Below are 17,834 nucleotides of genomic sequence, written 5' to 3' on the forward strand. Positions count from 1 at the left end.
GCCTGTTAGCTGCAGAAGGAGCATGTGCACTGTTGCAGGACAGTCCAAATGTAAAACACGGTGTTTCCCCATCTCCCCCCTTGGCAGCTTGGAGCTTCCCATCAGATGCTCCTGCCCTGGAAGAGCCCCTGTGGGCAGGGAAGCCACTGCTGGGGCAGTGTCCCGGCTGACACACTGGCTGTCATGTATTGGGCACATGCTGCAAATTGAGTGTCGTGTGTCTCGCCCCTGACTCCTGCAGTCCACTCCGACAGTCTTTTTTGAGACTGAGTTTCTTTCACCCAGGCTGGAGTGCAGTGGCATAATCGCAGCTCACTGCAACCTCTGCCTCCTGGGTTCAAGCGATTCTCCTGCCTCAGCCTCCTGAGTAGCTGGGATTACAGGTGTCCACCACATGCCTGGCTAATTTTTGTATTTTTAGTAGAGATGGGGGTTTCACCATGTTGTCCAGGCTGGTCCCGAACTCCTGACCTCGTGATCCTCCCACCTTGGCCGCCTCCCAAAGTGCTGGGATTACAGGCATGAGCCACCGCGCTCGGTCTTGTATTTTTGAGATGGAGCTTTGCTCTGTCGCCCAGGCTGGAGTGCAGTGGTGTGATCTCTGCTTACTGCAACCTCTGCCTCCTGGGTTCAAGCAATTCTGCCTCGGCCTCCTGAGTAGCTGGGATTACAGGCAAGTGCCACCATGCCCTGCTAATTTTTGTATTTTTAGTAGAGACGGGGTTTCACCATGTTGGCCAGGCTGGTCTCAAACTGACCTCAAGTGATCTGCCCGCTTCAGCCTCCCAAAGTGCTGGGATTACAGGCGTGAGCCACCGTGCCCAGCCACACAGACAGTCTTGAAGGGAAGGCTGTTTTTTATTCCTGTGTTATAGAGGATAGTGGGGTGCAGAGAGAAAATGGCTTTGGCTGAGGGACACAGTGGGGCGGGTAGGAAGACCTGTGCCTGGAACCACAAAGATCCTAGTAACAAAGATGGCCTCCCCTGCTCCCCCAGCCTGCCCCTGGCTGAGGACAGGGAGCCCATGTGACCTGTGACCACCCTGGAGGGGCTGTCTTGAGAGCTTCGAGAACATCAGGAGACCTTCACCTGCCCTTCCAGGGGCAGCGTAGGTGGCCAATACAGAGCAGCTGGGGCCCGCCAGGCCTGTGGCTGGGGGATGGGAGAAGCCTCCTGAAGTCGGGGGGCAGAGAAGGCAGGCTCCCCACGGGGGGCTCTGGAGGTTTTTTTTTTTTTTTAATGTCCCCCAGGCTGGAGTGCAGTGTCACAATCTTGGCTCCCCGCAACCTCCTCCTCCCAGGTTCAAGTAATTCTCCTGCCTCAGTCTCCTGAATAGCTAAGATTACAGGCACAGGCCACCACACCCGGCTAATTTCTTTGTATTTTTAGTAGAGATGAGGTTTCACCATGTTGACCAGACTGGTCTTGAATTCTTGAACTCAGGTGATTCGTCCCACTACCTCGGCCTCCTGAAGTGCTAGGATTACAGGCATGAGCCACCGTGCCCGGCCTTTGGCTCTGGGGTTTTCTCACCTGCAAAGCTGCTGCCTCCTGCTACTGTCCTGCCCCGTCAAGCCAGCAGCCTTGCTGGCCAATGTCCTCCACACTAAGCGGCTCCTTAGGCTCCCAGGGAAGAGTGAAAAGGGCTGGAAGGATGGCGAATGGGGACTTGCCGGTTCCTACCCAGCCCTGCTTTGCCCCGAACACCTGCCCCAGCCCCACATTGAAGGGCGGGGACCTGCGGGAGCGTCACGCGGGATGGCCAAGCTGGAGGGTCTCAGGATCCAGCTTAGCTGGTGTTCACACCAGACAGTAGCAATGGAGCCCACTCTCCAGACTGGGAGGACTCAGTAGGCAGGGATGCAGGGATGCAGGGATGCAGGGATGCAGGGATGCAGGGAGGAGGGAAGGGGAGACAGGAACAGCCCCTTCAAGGCTTTGGAAGGGAAATGGGGGTCGCCCCCTGCTAAGAGCATTCTGGGCACTGAAGCAGCCTGGAGGGGAGAGGACTCGGTGCCTCTAAAGAACTAAAAGATGGCCTGTTGCAGGTTGGGAGGCACATGGGAGGGTTGGAATCTCCAAAACCTTCAGCTGCCCCCACACTGGGTCCCCAGCACTCTCCCACCCACCCCCCACCCTGCCAGCATTTCCTGTGATTTTTGTTCTTTTTTTTGAGACGAAGTCTCACTCTGTTGCCCAGGCTGGAGTGCGGTGGCATGATCTTGGAGCCTCTGCCTCCTGGGTTCAAGTGATTCTCTCAACTCAGCCACTCAGCCTCCCAGGTAGCTGGGATTACAGGTGCATGCCACAACGCCCCGACTAATTTTTGCATTTTTAGTAGAGACGGGGTTTCCCCATGTTGGCCAGGCTGGCCTTGAAGCCCTGGCCTCAAATGATCCACCTGCCTCAGCCTCCCAAAGTGCTGGGATTGCAGGCATGAGCCACTGCGCCTGGCCCCGTGTCTGCTATGCAGGCAATGGAGGGTTTTGTTTACTTCTACAGAGATGTGGTCTCCCAGCCTTCAGGAATGAGAGGTGCCACGTGTCTTTCTAGGGCTTTATGTAAATAACTCCAGTCCTCAGAACAACCTTGAGACAGGCACAACTCTTACCCACTTGCGCTGGTGAGGAAACTGAGGCACAGAGCCCACTTAGCTTGTTTTCTTGCCTTTGACCAGTACAGGGAGCATTTCCTCTCCTTCCCTACAGCAGTAGTGCAAGCATGGCGCCAAATGACCACTGACCTTTGCAGGGGAACACAGTGGGGAGGGATGGGGACTGGGGCCTGTTGGAGCACATCTTTGTCTAGAGGATGTGGCCAGTGAGTCTTCAGCCTCGGGCCCAGTGTGGTCAGGTCTAAAGACTTGGCAGCAGGAGCTGGAAATCCAGACTTTGAGTAAATTGTCAGTGCCTAACTTCTTAGAGACGTTTATAACACTGTGCAAGCCAAGTACACCCAGCTCTCTGCTGCAGGTGTCTGCTAACAGCCAGGGCTGGGAGGGTGCTTCTCCAGGTGCTATCAGGATGGTGCTGCCTAGGAGGTAACAGGAGAGAAGGGTGTCAAGCTGCCAAGATTTCCTGCAGGACCCTTAGGCAGGTGGGGCGGGAGGGGCCCAGGGCTGACTTGAAAAGCTCTGGATGAGGGTCTAGTTAGGGTCAGAGGAGGGACCAATTCATCCACCCTAAGGCAGCCCTTGGCAGAGGTGGGCAAGTTCCCTGGGAAAAGCCCATGGGGGTGGAAGAGTGGACCTTTTGTCCCCTTTCTGGCCCTAGGGCTTTCCTCTCCCCTTTTTCCCTAGAGATGGAGCCCCAGCCCTTGGGGTCCAGAGTCCTCTATTTCTTTTGGCTTTTCTAGACTATCTGAAAATGCAGATGAGCTCATCCATCCCTCCCCATATTTGAAGGCCTGGTCTGTGTCAGTCCCAGGCTGGTATAGGGGTCAGAGCCATGAATACAACAAGAGGTCTCTAGTGTAGTCCATAAACTCTGCACCACCATGGGCAGGTTAACAAGATGTTGTAAGATGTCCTGGGGTAGCTGGCACACCAGGGCGCAGCTCTTAGATAAAGACCCACATCTGATCCAGAGACCAGCCCTGCTGCCCCAACCCTGGCTTCTGCCTCGCTTCCTTAGGATGACCCTCCTCCACTGCCCCAGCAGCTGGCAGAGGCTGGCCAGGTCCTGCCTGCTGCCCACAGAGCCCCAGGTGTTAGGAAGGGGGCTAGTTTGAGGCCCAGCTCTGCCTTCAACTCCCTGTGGGACATGGACACAGGGCTCCCTTCTCAGGTTCTACCCTGAGGATTAGAGTGTCCTAGAGTCATCATCATCCAGGAGGAGCAGGGTGGGAGCCACAGCGCCAGTTAAAGCTTAACAGCATCCCTGTACCATTAACACAGGGGTGGTCAGATGGGAATACGTGGCTTTGGGCCCTGGAGGGGACATTTCAGGCTGAGGGTCAGCCCAGGTCCACCCCTGCTGTGCCTTCTCAAAGAGGCCACACCTACAGACCCAAGGAGACCAGAGCCTCCACTTGCCGAGGCCAGCTGCCTGCCGTGCATGGCACCACCCCCACCGTGGGCCTGCCCCCTCCAGGTCCTACCTACCAGTCCCAAGGGGGAGGCCCTCGACCTTCCTCTAGCCTGGGCCCTGGACTCTAGACCCAGCTTGTCCCAGTTGCTTAAACCAGAGCAGCATTTGGATAATCTTAAATCCATTTGGATAATCTAAGTCCATTTGGATAAGTCCAACCACTTCCTGCCACAGACATAATTTAGAGATGAGGGGAAGGACAGCAACTGATGTGGCCAAGTCTCTCCCCCCACACAAGCAGGCCAGCATGGCCATAGGTATCTCAGCTCAGCCTTGTCCTCAGTTGTCACTCATCCCCTCCCCAAACAAGGAGGTCACTGCCAAGATGCATTCACACCCACCAGCCCTTTATTGGCTATTTAGTAAACGTCACTTGGCTGAACACTTTTGCATCTTTTCCCCACAGGGGTTCAAGCTGGCGGCATTTGCCATCCTACTGGGTCCGAGGGTCGGTCGGGGCAGACAGGGAAGAAAGGGTTCTGTTGCCTGGACTCTCCAGCCTCCTCTACTGGGCAAAGAATCATGCTGTTGCATGGTGACAGTGGGCCATCCATGCTGGGGCAGAGCTGGCAGCTCCAGGGCCCGGGTCTAAGGTACCATCTTCCACCATTTGAAGGCAAAGGGCACCCGGCGGATGTTGGCACAGGCACAGATGTCTCCGACCTCTGTCAGGTAACAGTCAAAGTCATTGATGAAGGTGCACTTGAAGCCCAGGGGCTCCAGCAAGCAGCAAATCTTTTCTTCCAGGCAGCAGGTCCCCTTGATTTGGGGCCCAAAAGGCTTGGGGATCCCCAGGTTCTTGCCCATCACAATCATCCGCAACTGTTAGAAAGACAGGGTGGGTGAGGCCCGGACAGGGATCAGAGGCCTGAAAGCCAGCCGCTCACCTGCCTCTCTGCGGTCAGGCCAGACCAGGCATAGCAGGCAGGCAGCCGCCTCCTCCAGGTCAGTGAAACCCAGCTCACTTTTGCTTAGCCCTACAATGGCTGTTTCTCAACAGCCAGATAAAATCCTGCCTGGCCAAGGTCTGGGATTGTCAACTTCTCTAGTTTCTATGTTTCGATTATTCTGGCCTCTTATCATCTGGATACAACACATGGCTGCTGCCTCCACTGGAACACTCTCCCCACCCCCGCTTTGTCAGTTGACTGCTGCACATCTTTTGTATCTCAACTCCTCCTCAAAGCAGCTTCTTACCGTTACTCACCCCTGCCAGACTACACTGAGCTGATCAAGTTAGAAGACACCCATGTACAAGTGGAGCATGCAGGGCCTGTGTCCCTAGGACCCAGGGAAGAGGTCAGCAAGTGTTTAGAGAATTGGGGCACTCAAATGCCTCAGTTCGTTTTACACACCTATATAAGGGGTCAGTTGTTACATGAGAAAGTTCAGATGTGAGCCACAGTCGGCATAGGCTTGGTGAAGCCAGGACCTCTTGTACTCACAGCCCCACTCTTGACTATAACTTCTGGTTTAGAATAAGTAGGAACAGAATTAAAAAAAAAAAAAAAAAAACCAAAAAAAAACCAGTTTTGCTTTTGTTGCCCAGGCTGGAGTGCAACAGGGTGATCTCAGCTCACTGCAACCTCCACCTCCCGGGTTCAAGTGATTCTCCTGCCTCAGCCTCCTGAGTAGCTGGGATGACAGGCATGCACCACTACACCTGGCTAACTTTGTGTTTTTGGTAAAGACAGAGTTTCTCCATGTTAGGCTTGTCTCGCAGTCCTGACCTCAGGTGATCTGGCTGCCTGGGCCTCCCAAAGTGCTGGGATTACAGGTGTGAGACACCACGCCCAGCCCCAGAATGTTTTTTTTTTTTTTTTTTTTTGGTTTGGTTTATCAGACAAGGTCTTGGTTTGTTACCCAGGCTAGAGTGCAGTGGCTCATTGCAGCCTCCACCTCCGGGGCTCAAGAAATTGTCCTGCCTCAGCCTCCTGAGTGGCTGAGACTACAGGCATGTGGCACCACACCCAGCATTTGTTTTTTTTTGTTTTGTTTTTTTGGGAGAGAGTCTTGCTCTGTTGCCCAGGCTGGAGTCCAGTGGTGCGATCTTGGCTCACTACAACCTCCGCCTCCTGGGTTCAAGGGATCCTCCTGCCTCAGCCTCTGATTAGCTGGGATTATAGGCATGCACCCACCACACCCAGCTAGTTTTTTGTATTCTTACTAGAGAGAGTTTCAACTATGTTGGCCGGGCTGGTCTCGAACTTCAGACTTCAAGCGATCCACCCACCTCAGCCTCCCAAAGTGCTGAGATTACAGGCATGAGCCACTGTGCCCTGGCCCCAGCTTTTTTTTTTCTTTTCTTTTTTTTAAAGTTGCAGGGTCTCACTATGTTGCCCTAGCTGGTCTCCAACTCCTGAGTTCAAGTGATCGTCCCACCTCAGCCTCCCAACGTACTAGAACTACAGGTGAGCCACCACGACCAGCCAAGCAGAATAAATATTAGAGACGGAGTTTCAGTCTCGTTGCCCAGGCTGGAGTGCAATGGAGTGATCTAGGCTCAATGCAACCTCTGTCTCCCGGGTTCAAGCAATTCTCCTGTCTCTGCCTCCTGAGGAGCTGGGATTACAGGCATGTGCTACCACACCCAACTAATTTTGTATTTTTAAGAGACAGGGTTTCTTCATGTTGGTCAGGCTGGTCTCAAACTCCCGACCTCAGGTGATCCACCTGCCTCGGCCTCCCAAAGTGTTGGGATTACAGGCATGAGCCACTGCACCTGGCCTAGAATGTTATTTTAAGGGCTGATGTACCTCCATGTATCAGACACTGCTGCCCTGGACCCTGGAGATAGCGGACAGGAAGACCCACCCTGAGGTAGCTTGCTCAAGGCCTCGCTGCTGGCAGATGTGCGGCAACCTCGACTCTGGGTTGCATAGCACCCCATCCGAAGTGGGCCTCACAGGTTCATCCTTTTAGACTGGGGGCGCAGCTCACTGAGGCTCCTAAAGCACCTGGCCCAGGGCCTGGCCCATAGTAACTGCCTGGGGAACCTCCAAGCCTTCAGGCCCTGTACACTTGCTCTCTGGGTGGGGCGTCCCTAACCGAGATGGGGGAGAAGGGGTCTCCCTCCCATTTCCTCATAGGTACCATTATCTGCTGTCCACCATCTCTGCAGTCCAGCACAGTGAGGTGGCAGCCAGTGTTGCCTGGACAGGCCCTCCCCCACCCAGGGATGCCCAGTCGCCCCTCACCAGGTCAGGGAAGTATGGCCTCGCGAAGGACCTCTTGGGCTGCTGGTCAGAGGGGATGTTAGTCAGCTTCTCCAAGCAGAACAGCTGGGGAATCTCGATGATGTCCTGTTCCACCAGGCCCAGCTCCGTCTTCAGGATGTCACGGTTCAGGTGAATGCACTTCTGTGGGGGGGGTGGGGGTGGGGGCGGGGGAGCAAGGAGAGCTCATCAGGAATTAAAACCAGTTTCCTTCCATACTGAAGGTAGGTGATGGCCTGACACCACTACCATCCCCATCACTTGCTGTGTGCCAGGAGCCTCACACTTCATACCAGCCTTACGAAGTGGGCAGTTCCCTTTTCACATGGGGAAGTAGGGTCTCAGGAATAGCCTAGTCTTTAGTCCAGGATCCCATGGCTAGACAGCGTCTGGCACTTCTCAACCCAGACCAGCTGAGCCCAGTACCCGGGCATCTCCCTAGGTCTTGAAATAGGCCTCAGACATAACCCAACACACCTGTCTCCCTAGGTCTTGAAATAGGCTTCAGACACATACCCAACACACCTAAGCTGTCGCCAGGGGCTGGGAGATGCTGTCTTAGCCCCATGCCTGGCTGGCACCCACCCTGCTATGCCAGGGGGGCTGTTCTTGCAAAACAGGGTACCCATGCACTGTGCAGGGCATAGAACATTCCTTGGGAACATTCCTGGGAATGTTAAGGACCCAGTGAGAGAAGCAGTTTTGCTGACCATGCAACCTCAGCCAAGAAATTACCCTTCTCTGGGCCTAAGCTTCTCCTTCTACAAGCTGGGGAGACTCTGCTTCTTATAGCCAATGATTCACTTCTAAGATCTCTGAAGTTTGGTGACCCTGAACACCATCCTCGGGACTGCTGTGATGGGCCACTTCATCCAGAAAGCATTGAGTAGTCCCTCGTCTGAGTCTGATACTCAGCTTCTCGGAAGTGAGGAGCTGGCTTCTTCAAGGAGGCTGCTGAGCTATGTCATTTTCCGGGAAATGGACCCCAGGCAGCTTGAGTATAATGAGCAACACATGAACTTGGGAGTTCAGACTCATTTCCCCAAATGATTGTCCTGGGCTAGCGGTTTTACTGTGTGCCTCACTACCCTCATATGTAAGAGGTGTTTTACTTTATAGGGCTATCTGCAGGGTTTGTAGTGAGGTATCTCGCACAATGCTTGGGCCATCATTGGTTCTCAGCTAGGAACCTGGATAATCAGGGCTTTCCCAGCTTGGGGGAAAAGATCCAGCTGCATAGTCATAGCAAAGTAAACTCCCTCTGACAGTATCTGCAAGTAGTATCTGTCAACGGTCCCGACATGCCATGGCGCTCCTTCCTGCCCCTGTCCCACCCTGGGTCCTCAGCCATCTGACACCATAGAAAGCTGTGTTACCCACTTCCAGCCCTCTTCCAAGCATAAAGGTACATCGTGCTGTGTTTGACTCCAGAGACCTAACTCCTTACTCCTCTAGTCTCCCTACATTGGCATATGGCCAGCTCTAGCCCCAGAGCTGGGCCTGTATCAAGACCTGGAAGAAAGGGTGGTGGGCAGCTGCCCCCCCAACCCTTCACCCCTCAGGAGGGGTGGGTGGAAACCTTCCTGCAAGACCTGCGGCACCAGCTCTTTCTTGGGGATGGCCCCCTTCATGCTGGTCCTACCTCCACGTATTCATTCTGCTTCTTCAGGCTTTCATCAGCCAGAAGTTGGTCGATGGTTTTGGCTTCCCTTCCTGTAGGAAGAAGTGAGCAGCAAGCCTGCTGGTCAGGGAATGGCAGCACTGCCCAGAGCTGGGCACACTCGGGCCAGGCCCAGCCACCTGGGTGCATTCCTGGGCCAGTGACCATGGCGAGAAGACTGGCCTGTCTCCAGGGATCACACCCTCAGGTCCAATATCTTCCTTCTGGGGACTGACCAGGGTCTACACCAGAACTCCCAGGCAGGACTTACTGCCACTGGCCACTCTGTCCCCAGCATGAGGGGGAATAGCCTGTGCCAGGCTGAGAGACACAGCCTAGAGCTTCTTAAGATGACTTCAGGCCCTACTCCCCTTAGGCCAATACAACCTGGCATCTTCTGCCTGTAACCCTCTCCAGGTTACATTACCTTTGTTCCTCAATTGCCTGATCTTTGGGACAGGGATGCCCAATTCACTTGCCAGCTCTGAGGTGACAGTCTTTGTCATGTGGTTCATGCTCAGCAGATGTCACCTTCCATGGTGCTTCTATGACCAGGAGTTCCCGGGCCCCAACCCCAAAGACTGAGTACCCAGGAGGTGTGGAGCAGGGTGGAAATTCTACATTTTTAACAAGCTCCCAGGTGCGCTGGCCCTCAGATAACACTTTGGGTATTGAGGGTCTAGAAAAACCTAATACCCCCAAGCCCCTTTCTGGGTTCCTACAGCCTTTATTATTTTTTGAGATGGAGTCTTGCTCTGTGGCCCAGGCTGGAGTGCAATGGCACGATCTCAGCTCACCGCAACCTCCACCTCCCAGGTTAAAGCGATTCCCCTGCCTCAGCCTCCCGAGTAGCTGAGATTACAGGCATGCACCACCATGCCCAGCTAATTTTCGTATCTTTAGTAGAGATGGGCTTTCATCATGTTGGCCAGGCTGGTCTCGAACTTTTGGCCTCAGGTGATCTGCCCGCCTCAGCCTCCCAAAGTGCTGGGGTTACAGGTGTGAGCCACCATGCCCAGCCCACTCCCACAGCCTTTAGATCAGAAGTGCAATGGCACCAGCCACACCACCTCTGCTTGTCCACCTGTGTGTTTCCTTAATGTAACCAGGAGACCCACAAAGTCCCAGTCCCTAGATACTTAATCCAACATGCCCTGAATAAATCCAGGCACTAGCATTGTTAACACCCATTTTCCCCCCACTTGGGGCCACCTATGTACTAAGTGAGTCCCCTTCAAATACATCCAAACAGCCTCTAGGCCATCCCAGAACATCTGGTCTACTTGTGTTGTAGTACCACTAGAGCAGCCCAGAAATAAGACGTTCTAATATGGCAATTCCAACAGCTTTTGTGCTTCCCTGGCATCCTTTACACCAAGCGTGACAGAATGGCTATGTAGAAAGGACCCCTGGAAAAAGACCCCAGTTCTGTTCTGTGGAAAGGGAGTTCCCTTACCATTAGACAGGAGCTGATCTGCTCTAAGCTCATCAAACAGAAGAGCGTCGCCATAGCCTTCCTTCTGTTTCTCTCGGAACAGTTTATAGCAGGCACTGGGGCTGGCCAGGAGCAGCAGGAAGCCCTGGGAAACAGAACTGGGGTCAGAAGCTAGCTTTCTCAGCTGGACATGGTGGCTCATATCTGTAATCCCAGCACTTTGGAGGCCGAGGCAGGCAGATCCTCTGAGGTCAGAAGTTCGAGACCAGCCTGGCCAACATAGTGAAATTCCATCTCTACTAAAAATACAAAAATGAGCCAGGTGTGGTGGCATGTGTCTGTAATCCCAGCTACTCAGGAGGCTGAGGCAGGAGAATTGCTTGAGTCCGGGAGGCAGTGGTTGCAGTGAGCGGAGATCACGCCACTGCACTCCAGCCTGGGTGACAGAGCAAGACTCTCAAAAAACAAACAAACAAAAAAAAACAAGAAAAAGCCAGCTTTCTCTCCAGAATCTTCCAAGATTCCCCAACAGAAGACAAGGGTCAGATGTCCCTTCTCCAGACCCCAGAGCAGACCTTTTTGCCCTCATTCTTGTCATCTGTGGGGATGAAGCACATGAACTCATCCACGTGGCCAGTCATTAGCCAATCTGAGTAGAGCTCCACCGGCGCTTGGACCTGCTGGGCATAGAGGAAGTCTCGGAGGGTCTTACTCATGGCCCGGCCCTCTGCGCTAGAAGGAAGATGGAAAGAACAGCTCTTGAGCCAGTGTGGCCCAGGCTGGTCACCCGCCACTTGGTGTCATGCTGCCTCCAGGGAGCTGGCCTCTGACCGTGGTGTGAAAGAGGCCGGTCCATAGCGGATGTGTTGGTTACGAATCCCTTACTCTGACCCCACTCAGAACGGAGCCTAGTGTTTCTAGACAGACAAGCCCGGGCACAAGTATCATTTTGTATTTATGGCCACCAAGAAATCCAACCACATATCTCTTGGAAATGACATCCTGGTGGACCAAATTTCACTTGTTTCAGTTTAAACCCTGGAATCAAAGAATAAATGGTTTATTCTCATCTTTAGTCTCCCACGTGAATCAAAAGCTCAAATGTCTGCAGTTTAAGAAATGGTCCACAGTGCGTGACCTGCTGAGGTGCTATGGGAAGCAGGTGGGGCCAGGGGAACGACCATGGTCCCTTCCTTTCATTTGGAGGCGTCTGGCTTTGTGGCTCACCTGGGGTAAAAGCTGCTGCCAATGAGGACTCTGCCCAGCGGGTACTCTTTCCCTTCGACCTTGACAGGTGGGGACACCATCAGGTTCCCAATGGAATCCATGCTGGCCACTTTATGGTCCTCAGTGTCCTGGATCATGTAGCCAATACCAGGGCTCTGGGGAGAGACCCAGCCGGGGAAGGGGTGTTAGTAGGGGATGGCTTTAGGCCCTAGTCTTATCCCTAAATCCAGGCTCTCAGGTAGACTTCCACGTACCCTCCCCCCAGAGGCCACCTGGGCCCTCTCCCCACTTGGTGCCCCATCATTTCTAGGCAGGCCCCAGGCCTGAGAGATTGGACTGAGCTCAGATTAGCCAAACCAAGTTCCACACCAGTGAGTACTTCATGGGGAACTCATCGAGATCGGCGGCCTGAGGTGTGTCGAGGATCAAGGACGTTGTCTTGTGGGGAGCCTGGGTGTAGCAGAAGGCCATCTCATCCTGGAATGGAGAGGAAGACAGATTGTTTGCCAGGCACACATCTCCCCGAACCCCATTTACGGAAAAGGTACGGTAAGAACCCCCTTCCTTCCTGCCAACTCCTGCTCAACCCTCAACACCCAGCTCAGATATCGCCCCTTCTTGAAGGCTTTCCGATCCCTCTTCTCCCCTACCCTTCAGGTTTAAGACTTGAGCATCCATGGCCAGGTGTGGTGGCTCACGCCTGCAATCCCAGCACTTTGGGTGGCCAAGGTGGGTGGATCACTTGAGCCTAGGAATTCAAGACCAGCCTGGGAAACATGGTGAGACCATCTACTTAAAACAAAACCAAAAAGTTAGCCAGGCATGGTGGCTCATGCCTGTAATCCCAGCTACTCAGGAGGAGGCAGAGGCTGCAGTGGAGCTGAGATCGCGCCACTGCACTCCAGTCTGGGCGAAAAAGACTTGAGCATCCAGATTCTTCCTTTCTTTTGTAAAGAATCCATTAACAAGCCCTACTGGCTTACATTCTGAGTCAGCTCTGCGCTGGTGCCACTCAGGAAGCCACCGTGTCTCCACCCTATGCCACTGTGATGCCTTCCAGTTTCGCTTCTATTCTTGCCTACTCTTAAGATCTGTTCCCTACATCTTAGCCAGAGGGGTCTTTTGAAAACCTGAACTATAACCTTTCATTCCCGATTCATGCTTTGAGTGTCTCTTGTTTGCCCTTAGCTTAAAAGGTACCTTAACCAGGAGGTAGCCCTGCCTTTCACCTTTGTTCACTGTGATCTGTCTGCATCAGCCTTCTTCAAGACCTCCAAGCACACCCCCAGATTTTTTTTTTCTTTTGAGACAGTCTCGCTCTGTCATCCAGGCTGGAGTGCAGTGGCATGATCTAGGTGCACTGCAACCTCCGCCTCCTGGGTTCAAGCGATTCTTCTGCCTCAGTGACCCGAGTAGGTGGGACTACAGGCGCGCGCCACCACGCCCGGCTGATTTTTGTATTTTTTAGTAGAGACAGTATTTTGCCATGTTTTCCAGGCTGTTTTAAAACTCCTGACCTCAAGTGATCAGCCTCCCAATGTGTTGGGATTACAGGCTTGAGCCACTGCACCCGGCCAGGAACTCCTTTTAATCCTGGCCACCCCTGCCCCAAATCTCTGCATGGCCAGCTCCTTGTTTCCTTAAGTTTCATTTGCAGATTTTCCCAACTATTCTTAAACTGCCTCATTTGGTCTAATGACTCACTGTATCATCTCATTCTCTAACTTTCATAGCACTTAAAAGTTCTATCCTTGCTAACATGGGACAGCATATGTTCCAGTTTATCTCTGGTGCTCAGGATGGTGTGCCTAGTATGTGATGATCACTCATCTGCAGAGGACAGAGCTCTAGAACTGAAGGCTGACCGGGGCTCTAGACTTGGTGCTGTGCCAGAGTCAGGCGGGACCCCAGGGCAGTGGCCCAGCTCTCACAGCCTTAGCCAAAGGTATCAGAGCCTTCCGGGGCCTGGGGGTTAGGGTTCTGTGGTCTTGAACACGTGTCCATTCTGGAATGGGAAGGAGGCTGGACTCTAACTATTCCTTAGTGGCCATGACTCAGGCAAATCCTCATCTGAGCCTCCACTGAAGTCCTAAGAACAGGGCCGCCCCTATCAAGGCTGTGGTCTTTAAGGTTAACCAGAAGCCTGTGAAGTTCCTCTTAGGTGGCACATGCTGAGTCTCCCCACCCCTCCCCCACAGGTGGGTTCCCAGGTGGGGTGTTACCTGGAGCCACCTGCCCAGGCGGTTGGGGTCCTCATAGACAGATGCCACCTGGCTGTTGCTCTTCTCACTCAGCTTCGTCACCGTGTCCACAAAACCCTGCAGCTGCAGCTCCCTGCCATGGGAAAGAAGCCAGTTCTGGGAAGGCTTTCAAAGGTCCCTTACTGGTTATGACCTCCTTGTGCCAAGAGAGGAAGAACACATCCTTCTCACCAGGAGAGGTTACATCCCTGCCTGTGAGGTCGACAGAGCAACCATCCCTGACCTCGGCACAAGCCAGAAGCTCAGAGCCCATCTTGTCTGATGCTACTCAGCTTTGCCCATGGCAGAGCCAGGTTGGGAAGTGCCAGTGGCGGCCCCTTCCCTGGTAGCCAAGGCCTGCTCTGTTTATACCCTTCGGTCACATTCTGCAAGTACCCTTCCTTTCGTTCTGTCACCCAGGCTGGAGTGCAGTGGCATGATCTGACTCACCGCAACCTCCACCTCCTGGGTTCAAGTGAGTCTCCGCCTCAGCTCCCCACAGTAGCTGGGACTATACGCCTGCCACCATGCGTGGTTGTCATTTTTATATGTGTGGCATGGGGTGGGTCTTGAGCCCTGGGGTCTTCAAGCCGTTGTGCACAGCATCAGGCTCACAGATCTACAGTGGCCATCCCTTCCTTGAAGGGAAACAGCAGTGTGTGAGGCTGATGTTAAGACCACTCATCTGGCCGGACACGGTGGCTCACGCCTGTAATCCCAGCACTTTGGGAGGCCGAGGCGGGCGGATCACCTGAGATTGGGAGTTTGAGACCATCCTGGCCAACATGGTGAAACCCCATCTCTACTAGAAATACAGAAATTAGCTGGGCGTGGCAGTGCATGCCTGTAATCCCAGCTACTCGGGAGGCTGAGGCAGGAGAATTGCTGGAACCCTGGAGGTGGAGGCTGCAGTGAGCCAAGATCACACCACTGCACTCCAGTCTGGGCAACAGAGCGAGACTCCATCTCAAAAAGAAAAAATAATAAATTATCTTAAACAAACAGAACAAACAGGCCCTCAAAAGTTGGAGGTCAGCAAGGCCCTAATATTGGGAGATATTGAAATTGGGACTGTAGTCCGGCTTCAGGTCCAAAGCTCATGTTGCTACTAATACAATACAGCAATGTAACTACTGGCATAGCACATTCATAGTATCTATGCTACTGCTCCAAAGAACCTATTTCTTGGGTCTATGCAAAGCCACAGGGAGCTACCAGCCTGACAAGGTCTAGAACAGTCTGACGCTTTTTGGGGGAAGGGTGTGTCGGCTCAGTCTTGCAGGTCATATGCAGCTATATGGGGTCAAACCATGCCTGAATATCACACTGTATGGAAGACTTGGGTTTCCTTGAAGAACAAGTAGATGCCTCCTGTGAGTTGGAAACCCGTCTTAAAATACTCGAGATACCACATCTCTCTGCTTTATGTCTTTTGTATCTGCCATCAGCAGAATCCCATCAGACTTTCTGAGATTTTACCTTCTCATCCTGAAGCCTGCTATTCCTCTGAGGACCACACTCCCCAGCAGCCCTCCCCTGGAAGAGCTGTCTGGCTTCTACACCCACGGAGCCTGGAAGAGGGGTAGAAGTTTTTTTTTTTTTTTTTTTTTTTTGAGATGGAATCTTATCTGTCACCCAGGCTGGAGTACAGTGGTGCGATCTTGGCTCACTGCAACCTCCGCCTTCTGGGTTCAAGAGATTCTCCTGCCTCAGCCTCCCGAGTAGCTGGGATTACTGGGGTGCACCACCATGCCCGGCTAATTGTTTTTTGTATTTTTAGTAGAGACGGGGTTTTACCATGTTGGCCAGGCTGGTCTTGAACTCCTGACCTCAGGTGATCCGCCCGCCTCAGCCTCCCAAAGTGCTGGGATTACAGGCATGAGCCACCACACCCAGCAATTTTATTTTTTGTTTTTGAGACAGTTTCGCTCTTGTTTCCCAGGCTGCGGTGCAGTGGGGCTATTTCAGCTCACTGCAACCTCTGTCTCCTGGGTTCAAGCGATTCTCCTGCCTCAGCTTCACTGAGTAGCTGGGATTACAGGCATGCACTACCACATCTGGCTAATTTTTGTATTTTTAGTGGAGACGGGGTTTTACCATGTTGGCCAGGCTGGTCTCGAACTTCTGACCCTCAGGTGATCCTCCTGCCTCGGCCTCCCAAAGTGCTGGGATTATAGGTGTGAGCCACCACACCGGCCACCTTTTCCTATTAGTGTTTCCCATCCCTGCTAGAGCATTCCATCAGCATTATCCTTTACCTCCTACCTTAAAAAAACAAAAAAGCCTTCACCTAAGGAATTTGCAATAAAGGGCAACATGGTGGTAGTAATCTGGAGGCGGCTGGTGTGGAGCGAGTGGGGCGGGGCTGTCCTACCTGTGGACCAATCCCAACTAAAGGCTGCTCCTGCCACCCTGGCTTGAGCCATGCTGTGTCTAGACTGGTCTTCCACCTTTTATCTGTACCTGACTTTCCATGTGGCCAGAGTGATCATGCAGACAGAACCCTCGGCTTCCCACTGGTTCTGCCTTCAGGATCCTTTCTCCTTTTCTCCCTAGGCATGTGGCTACATAGCTAGAGACTGTTCCTGGATTCCCTGAAGCCGGACGTGGCCCCATGTGTGTTCAGGATTTTGGCACGTGACAAGTGGTTCAGGAGACTTCCAGACCACTAGCAGCAACAATAGGTTGCAGTGCCCAAATCTTGGCTCTTTCTCCCTCCTGGGGCCCGGGCCTGGACCTAGGATGTGCGCACCCAGCCTCCAGAGAGGAGGCAGCCACCCCAGGGGAAAGCATAACAAGACTGAAAGGAACCAGGGCCCCTAAGTGGCAGTGGGCAAGCAGTACCATCTTCCTGCAGGCATCCAGGTGACAGAAAGCTTTCACCACTGTATTTAGAGTAGGTATGGCCCCAGCTACCTCACCCTAACACCCAGGGCCCACAGGGCTCTGCTCTTTTCACCCATCCCCACACCGCCCCTTCCTGGGCTCACACCTGTTCTCTGGCCCCGTAGGAGCTTCGTCATCCCTGGGATAGGTTCTCATCCTGACCTCTCCCTCTTCACCGTGCTTTAGAGCACTTGGTACTGTTTAAAACCATGCCGTTTGGCCCTCACATAATGGGGGGACTGTCTCATTCACTGTTCCATGCCCATTTTTGGGAATATTCAGGCATGTATTGGACTGTCTTGGGGCAGGTCCAGACAGCTCAGACAGAAGGGTTTCAACTCTCCTGGTGAGAGGTCCTAGTCATCTTCACCCACCCTGCCCTGCATATAGAAAGAAGAGGGTACCAGTTATGAGAACCGCCTGACACAGTCAGCCTGATGGTCTCTCACCTGCACAGGTAAACCTCCAGAGGCACCTGGGTACAGGGAATGAAGACGCAGGGAGCCACCCGGAACACCACCGTGTCTTTGTACAGCACAGTCTCTGGAATTGACTGCAACAAGACGAGGTCCTGTTAGCAACCTGCTTCCACATTTACTCGCTCCCCTCTTACCCCCAGGGTTCCGGCCGTTCAGCCCGGCCCCCAGCTGGGCCCCACCTGCCTTCTGCAGCTCTCCCCCAGCAAACCTCGAGCTCTGCCCAACTGTGGGAGATGGCTTTTCCCCCACTGGAGCATCCTAGTCTAAGGACCCATCTATTATGGGGACATACCGGGTCTTGAGACTCCTCCACCAGGGACACAGAGTAGGAGATGAGGCCTGAGAATTCGGCAGACGGGAATGCTATAGCTTCAACGTAGAAAGTCTCCTTCAAGTGGTTCCCGAGGAGGGCCAAGGTATAGGCGTGCTGGTCGGGCCCCAGCACCAACTCAAAGGTACTGGAGTTGTCTTCTAGGAGAGAAAGAAGGGATGGACCAGCCACTGAAGTAACCTGGTGCCGGTCACATTTGATGGTCAAGGTACCAGCTCATTCCTCATATCAGAGACAAGGCTGTGAGTTCCAGGAGGGCTGGAACTGAAATG

The 17,834-nt window shown here is 53.4% G+C and overlaps 1 protein-coding gene across 1 annotated transcript in view; it reads right to left on the reverse strand.

The window, feature by feature from the left end:
* Nucleotides 1-4,416: 4,416 nt before the first annotated feature.
* PADI6 (peptidyl arginine deiminase 6) overlaps nucleotides 4,417-17,834 on the reverse strand; it is a 29,232-nt gene continuing 15,814 nt past the window's right edge. Inside the window, exons 7-16 of the mRNA XM_034956627.3 lie at nucleotides 17,524-17,702; nucleotides 17,202-17,305; nucleotides 13,849-13,960; nucleotides 11,996-12,103; nucleotides 11,627-11,781; nucleotides 10,975-11,131; nucleotides 10,421-10,544; nucleotides 8,947-9,017; nucleotides 7,287-7,448; nucleotides 4,417-4,911 (exon numbers count right to left, since the gene is read on the reverse strand). Coding sequence (XP_034812518.1) covers nucleotides 4,678-4,911; nucleotides 7,287-7,448; nucleotides 8,947-9,017; nucleotides 10,421-10,544; nucleotides 10,975-11,131; nucleotides 11,627-11,781; nucleotides 11,996-12,103; nucleotides 13,849-13,960; nucleotides 17,202-17,305; nucleotides 17,524-17,702 — 1,406 coding nt within the window. The 3' untranslated portion in view covers nucleotides 4,417-4,677. The remainder of the gene's footprint in view (nucleotides 4,912-7,286; nucleotides 7,449-8,946; nucleotides 9,018-10,420; nucleotides 10,545-10,974; nucleotides 11,132-11,626; nucleotides 11,782-11,995; nucleotides 12,104-13,848; nucleotides 13,961-17,201; nucleotides 17,306-17,523; nucleotides 17,703-17,834) is intronic.

This window comes from Pan paniscus, chromosome 1 (genome assembly GCF_029289425.2).
Source record: "Pan paniscus chromosome 1, NHGRI_mPanPan1-v2.0_pri, whole genome shotgun sequence".
NCBI lineage: Eukaryota > Metazoa > Chordata > Mammalia > Primates > Hominidae > Pan > Pan paniscus.